Raw genomic sequence first — 7364 nt, forward strand, 5'->3', positions numbered from 1 at the left:
AAAATGTCTGACTTTGATGTTTAATCAAGCAGCAGCCTCCGATCTTAAAATACTGCATGTAGCCGATGTGGAAGTGTTAAAAACTGCAGGTTTGGCCTCGTGGTTAAGTTGTGGGCCCCATGTATGGAGGCTTTAGTCCTAAAGAGGAGGGCCTGGTTTCAATTTCAAACCTGCAGCCCCTTTCCTGCATGTCATTCCCTGTTTCCTGTTTTATCCACTGTCCTATCCTCTCTGAATAAAAGAAATAAAGCCCTAAATTATCATTTTTTAAAAAGCATCCACTCAAGGCTGGCTGCAGAAGCATCAGAAACCACATGTGCACCTTTTCCAAAAAACACATCTTTACATAAAAAATAAACATGTTTGAAGATATACAAGTTTTGCCTGAATACGGACATAGTTGACTTGATTAACAGGAGGACACACCGGAGCCGTTAGTGAGGAGGCAAAAGGCTCGGCTTAACTCTGCTTCTTTGCTTCATACCAGGACAACCAAAAGTTAGGTTGAGTCAACATTTCCAATATGGCAACCGCCGACAATCGGCTTCAAGACTCCCAGTCAAACACTATTAATACTTTTAACAGAGCTACCTCATCAAGCATGCAAGCTGCAGAAAATCAACTAGCTTTCAATTGTAGAACAGAAACACTGTTGCAGCAGCAGCTATGTTTTAGCAGCCAGGGGTCTTTAGATTTTAGCCACACTAAACGTTGCAAGCTCGGCAGCGCCAACATCTTCAGACTTATTTTCAGATGCTAATCACTTAACAAAAACATGGGCACATGCTACCTTTTCAGACCAAAACTCAACACCAATTAAGGATGGTGGGTAATTTATCAACTTTTTTAAACTTTTGCTGATATATGCCCAAAAAACTGCGTTAGCCAACAAAGCTTCACACTTTTTAGATACATTTGTAATTACTACTCCTTTAATTTAATTGGCTAGAATATGTTGGTTAGTCTTCCAGCCATATACTTTGATTGGGACCGCCTGACTAATGACCCTTTTCCACTACACAGTTCCAGCCCTACTCGACTCGACTCAACTCAACTCGGTTTAGGTTCCTTTTCCACCAGCCCGAGTACCGACTCACGGTGGGCGGGGTCGTCATAACACAGCTGTGCTAAACTTCATTCATGTCATTGTGAACGCGACACGAACACGGGTTTGATTCCTGTGTTGGGCGTCGCACTCATGACTCTTTGGTGACGACATTCTCTGACCAATCAGTGGCCGGCAGTCCGTCGACGTCACCTTTTAGTATCGGCTCAGCTCGCTTGGAACCAGAGCAGAACAGGTACGAAAAACTGGTATCTTACACGAGGTACCGCGCCCGTGGAACCGCAACACAAACTGAGTAGAGTCGAGTCAAGTCGAGTAGAGTAGGGCTAACACGGGCCGGTGGAAAAGGGCCATTAATTTAATTTATATCTGCAACTGGACAGGCTCCTTCAAACAATAACAACTGATTACCTTAAGTAACATCGATTAGGAGGCTGCAGTAAATATGGAGTCGTAAAAGACATACTAAAACAAACCTGCTTTGATTTTACTCTTTGTATTTAATATCTTAAGCAGAAAAACTGCACTTTTATCTACTCCTGAAAACCTACTGTATTTCCTCAAAGTCAAACAAATAACAGGAGGCATACTCGCGCACAGCTTCAGATGTGAGGATCCTTTACACTGTTCATCAGTGTATCCTCTGAAAAAAGGCTCAAGATGTCTTCATATAAATAATGGCAAAGGGTGATATCATCGACCTATGTAAAACACTGTCCATAACATTTATGCAGCAGGGAGGTGTTACCTGTTGGTGGCGTGCCCCAGTGAAGGTGTACTGGACAGAATGAGGCGGGTAGCGGCTCTGCTCGCTGCTGAAGCTCCCCTGGCTGGGGGGGTAGCCCGAGCTACTGGACATCTCGGCTCAGTGCGAGCGGGCTGCTGCTGCTTCACAGATCACAGATCTCAGCTAGACCATGTTCAGAGACACAAACCACCTGCACCAGGATAGAAATACAAAATAGATTAGAGGTCAAGGTGAAGGAGAACTGGAAATAAAACACGCCTTTATAAAGCTATGACGAAAATAATCAACAACGACAACTTTTTTCTGTGGTGCTGACCGGCTAACCCAGAGGAGGTGTGAGGTGGTGTGTGTAAATCTGCAGGGTTTGTGCTCCCTCTTCTAAATGTAGAATGTGTCTTTATTAGATGCTAAAAAAGACCTCACGACATGTCAGTACTTCCTGGCCTGTGAATGAGGAGAGTTAGCAGTGTAGTAGCTGTGATGAAGGCTGGAGCAGAGACACACACGGGGCAGGCATGTTAAAAACGTGACTGCAGAAGCAAACAAACTATATCTGACACCTAACCTGGTCGTTATGAGTTTACATGCACTAAGTTCAATTTGATTTCATTCCCTCAATTATGAATAAAATCCGCCCCCTCCAGTCACCCCCTCTCTCTCCTGTTTGCTTGAGGTAAATGAACACTTTTATTTTGACAAACCAGATCTCTGAGCTGATCTCAGACCTCGTATTCAGCTTATTAAATCCCCACAATTTTCCCCTTCCATCAACTATTTATTTACTTATTTTCCATTCCCTCCATTCTAAATATAAAGCCCGACATCAAGCACCTTCCTGTGGTACTCCACCAACAAAATGTCATTCTAAATGTGGAATTCCAGCTTGTAGATTGATGTACCAGGTTAAGGAGCGATTAGCACAAGATCAGGCAATGTGCTATACTATTATGTCTTTTAAATAAGAAACTACATCAGAATGGGATCTCACTTTTGAGAATCAAAACACAAGCATGAATTGAAAGTCTTTAGGTACAATTTTTGTTTTTCCAACACCACTAATTTGCTATTTTGTTTTCTTTCTGTGCAATTTAGCAACCTGAGACTATAAAATGGAGTCTGCTATGTTTGCAAACAGCTTGATAGACATTTGCACGTAGATGTCTGCTTATAGAGATTTCTAAAAAAGCCAAACAATGGTCACCGAATAGCAGATGGGTTGTGTGACGCAGTACCCCAAGTAACTTGTGTGTGCCTCTCTTCCCCGCCTCACAGATTTCCTACAGTCAATGCCACAAAAACGCCAGTTATACTACTTTAACTACTGAGAGAAACCAGACTGCTTCTGACACCCTAACACGGGGGCTTCCACCAGATCCATGTCCGGTCCGTCTCCGTGTTCTCTCGTCCATCAACACCCACTGGTTGCGTTTTTAGAACGCAGCACGGAGCAGGACCGCCGGACAGCTGGAGTCATGTGACCGAGGTTTTCCCACGGCAATCACTGACTCAAGGATTCTCCTCTTCCTCTCCTCATCCATGTTGTCTTTATCAGCCTCTGAAAACCTCTGACCTGTTGACTCCAGGCCTGCCTCCGCTCTAAATGACATTTTGTTGTCATAGTTAGAAGTTCACACATATAGCAACATCGCTGCCAGAAATAAGGGTGTAATAACACTCACTTATCCCCTTCAATGATTTAGTTGCTTATATTTTGATGGAGAGTATGACTGTTTCAGAACTATTGTTTCAAAGGTGTCATACAGACTTAGGAAGCAAATAAAGGGAATAAAACATAATTCATTTTAGTATGTTTACTTTTATATCTGTCATGTACACTAAGTTACATTCTGTAGTACTTCTATTAATATTTGTTGTAGTATGGTTTAAGTAAAGCATAATGAAAGTCCATATGAAAAAAGATAGCCAAGTGTTTTGTCTCTAAATAGCCCTGCCCTCCTTCCTTCCTTCCTTCCTTCATTCCTTCCTTCCTTCCTTCCTTTCCAAATCCACTCACTGAGCTACAGGATCAAGCACACTGATTGGTCAGCAGGCATCATTTTTATACAGGTTGATCTCTTATCCTGAACATCACCTGCTCTGGGTGATCAGGTAAGGTGTGCAGCGTGAGCTTGAATGGTGCTGCATCTTGGTGGGAAGTAAAGTTGAATTAGAAATCCAATCATTGTGCACCTCGTTGATAAGAGTAAAAAATAACAAATCCAAATATATGACTGACCTTCCACACTTGCTTATGTCTAAAGCAGATGAGCTGAGAGTGACACGGAGTCAAAATCAAGACCAGGTGAAATGTATCGTTCTTTTAGTTTTCTGCAGTAAGGTGCCATATGGCATGGTTACACACTCAGGCTTCATTTGAGTCAAATAAAGATAGAGACGCATTTACAAGAACAAATCTCCTGCTGATCTCTGAGCTTGAATATTACAGTGCGTAACCATTCTCTAGTTTCTCAGAAAAAATTTGATGTTGTTTTGGTTTCATTATCATGCTGGTATCAAGGTACTGTGCCTTCTCTGTGCCGTGTGCACATGAGATTGAGTGTGATGCCAAACTGTGCTGTGGCACATTCATGGTCTGGTTATTGTTTCAAGTGATGTGGGTGTGTTGCTAATGTTAGTCATGTTCTGTGAGAGCAGGAACTTTGTAACTCATTGCTGTCTTTCATTAGCTGAAGAAAGAGATGTTAACAGGGGCTGTTTCTGCTATTTATTCATATACGCCACATTCTTAAGAAGTCAATTTAATCTAAGTACATTTCAAATGCAATAAACCAATCTGCATCTCTGCCTGATCAGATATCATATCCTTCTCTAAGGCTTGAATCATTTTCCAGATTAAACATGATAAAACTACTTCAGTCATATATGGTTATCAGTCGGTCATGAATTTGTATCGGTGATAGAAACAGTATCTTGTCCATTACAGTGATATGTCAGGTATGTTATTGTACACATAGAATGCGTGAAATAACATCCTGAATTCCTCAGATTTTAATTAATTGTGCTAAAAAGGTCCAATCTCAAACCGTATATGTCATGCCAACTGGTTATATCAGCAGTACTAAGAACTTCAGAATAATATCTCATTGTTAGCTGATCCGATCTAATCTTATCTCACACTGACAAATGACTCCTCTACTTTCATTTAAGCAAAACTGTTTATAAGAGAGAAAGTAGCAGGTTTATTTCAGGCGCTTAATATCTTATTAGCCCGGATCAGTTAAGCAATGTACGAAGAACAGAGCCAGGAAGCAATGTGACACTTTATGATGAAGGTCTGTTATCTAACCGAAGTTCGGAACTTTTAGAGAAGCCAAACATACAGACAGCTTCTTTGCATGCTGAAAAAAGTGACTGTATTTGTGCCTCTTTGTGTCATTTGTTTCATTTATCTTATGAGTCTCTGTTGGCTATCACATTTTTAATTTAGGTTCTGTAAGATTTACAGCTTGACCAGCATGCCAAGACATTATGATGATTCCTTTGGGGTTGGAAAAGCTACAACAAACGCCACCATAACCGGAGCGGGGAATCTGTTACGTTATTTTGTTTCTATCTGAGAGCCACAGTTTGGAGCCAGCTTCACAGTTACCAAAATTATAAGTAGAACATCACAGATGTTTTGACAGAGTGGGAACCACAAACAAGCTGCCACCAGTGCTGCTGGTGGATGTTTTTCTTTTTCTTGATGTAAATTGTGAAGGTTGTTGAACGAAACAGAATAATTCTGTAAGGGAAAGTAAGGGAGCTACTAGATTTACACTAAAAGTGATGACTAGATAGTTACCAGTGTGCCTTGCATCAATAAAATGGGGGAGGGGGGGGATTGTTGCACTGATGCTGAGTAATACCCTAGACATATCTCAGATAAAAATTTGGTAATTTTTCTACTAAAAAGGTTTGACTAAAGAGTTAAAACACCTAAGTACATTAATCACATCTGGGCTATAGGGATGGGACTAATACAGCAATATAATGCAATCCTAACATTTTGCACCAAATATGGATATTTCATATTTTAACTACTCCATGACTCTTTTCTGTGGCACCATTGATATTAATCCTGCTCTTAACATTTTGGGGGCAGTTTCTTCTCTCAAGTTAACTAGGTATAGGAGGTATGATTGTCTTCCTATTTATCAACCTCCACAGGATCTCTATATTGTGATCTTATCGTCATTGTGAATTGCAATTCCCACCCCCATTGGACTAATATCCTTCATGAGACTTTTTGTTAAGTTGGTGATGTGTCTGTATGTATTGTGACTGTTGAGGAAAAACAGACCTCATTTAAAAGATTTAGCACCCCTGCATCCTTGCTGCATTAAATCCCTGTTACATCTTTATCAGAAAATATTCAGGATAACATAAGAATGCCTTCCACATAATAAATCGAGAACCTAAAACCTGATTTAATCCCTCTCTTTTACAAGAACTCGTATTAAAAGAGTCCATGATGTGAACCATTAAGTGATCTATACATGGTTCAGTTTAAAGTGCATCCCTGCCTTATTCGAATAACATGAAGCACACATGTAGATTACAAATTGCAGATGCTTCTTTCATCTTGTTCTTCCCCTTCCTCTGTTGTTTCCTATTCCAGCTCTTCATCATTAAATCTCCAACGTGTTTCAGGCATGTCGACAATGGGAGCATGCAGTTCAGGGTTGAAAAATGTACAGTTGTCGTGCCTCTAAGTTTCAGTCCAGCTTGATTACCAGGCATTTGCAACAATTTCTATGGTCATTTCTTTGCAAATCAAGCAGCCACAACGTACTTAATGGCCCCATGTAGCCATTATTGAGAGATGTTGCTGCTGCGTGTTGTTGTTATTGCCTTAAAACACCATACTGTCATATAAACGCAATTGGATTTGTAGCTTATCTTGGGGGATGGGGCTATTTCCACAACCCGGTGCTTCATAGGAAATGCATCCAAAACATGCACAGTAATACACGACGACTACACATACTATGATGCTCATCACTTCAATGTGATAAGACGATGTTTCAGATGTTGTTGTTGTCGCTAGCTAGCTAACTTAGCCTGTATTTCACCTTTGAATTCTCAACCACGTCGCCATCTTGCAAGGCAGATTTTCAGCGTACACCGGGGCGCTTAAATAGCGTGCTAATTACACATGTTGCTGTGCTGCATCTAAGTTGTTTGTACTTACCTCATATTTAGAAAATATACTGACAGCAGAGAAAGGTTTCTCGGACTGAAATATGTGTCAATTGTTGATTGTAAATCCGCGGGTTGCGAGCTGTGGACGACTAGGCAGACCGAAGGCTGCGCCGCATTTGTCGGACGATATCCTAAAAGGGCAAAATAAATTATCCTAACTCGGTTTTATCTAAAGGGTACTATAACCCCCCAAAAATGTCGACTCATACAGCAGGCTAAAATAGCTGAATCACACGGTAATACCATGGGGAGGTTATATATTTGAGTATTTGTTTTAGAAATTTCATTTTTTTAGTTTTATGTTCCTGCAAGGAAAAAAGAGTGCAACATCTAAATATTCCCCTC

General features: G+C 40.8%; 1 protein-coding gene across 3 annotated transcripts in view; it reads right to left on the reverse strand.

The window, feature by feature from the left end:
• Window positions 1-7277, reverse strand: part of ncor1 (nuclear receptor corepressor 1) — a 75377-nt gene extending 68100 nt beyond the window's left edge. The window contains exons 1-2 of one of the 3 annotated variants that reach the window (XM_034683924.1): window positions 7009-7277; window positions 1815-2004 (exon numbers count right to left, since the gene is read on the reverse strand). In XM_034683924.1, the coding sequence (XP_034539815.1) occupies window positions 1815-1925 (111 nt within the window). In that variant the 5' untranslated portion in view covers window positions 1926-2004; window positions 7009-7277. The remainder of the gene's footprint in view (window positions 1-1814; window positions 2005-7008) is intronic. The other 2 variants (XM_034683923.1, XM_034683925.1) reach the window with 2 other exon arrangements.
• Window positions 7278-7364: the final 87 nt, after the last annotated feature.

Source organism: Notolabrus celidotus, chromosome 5, assembly GCF_009762535.1.
Source record: "Notolabrus celidotus isolate fNotCel1 chromosome 5, fNotCel1.pri, whole genome shotgun sequence".
NCBI lineage: Eukaryota > Metazoa > Chordata > Actinopteri > Labriformes > Labridae > Notolabrus > Notolabrus celidotus.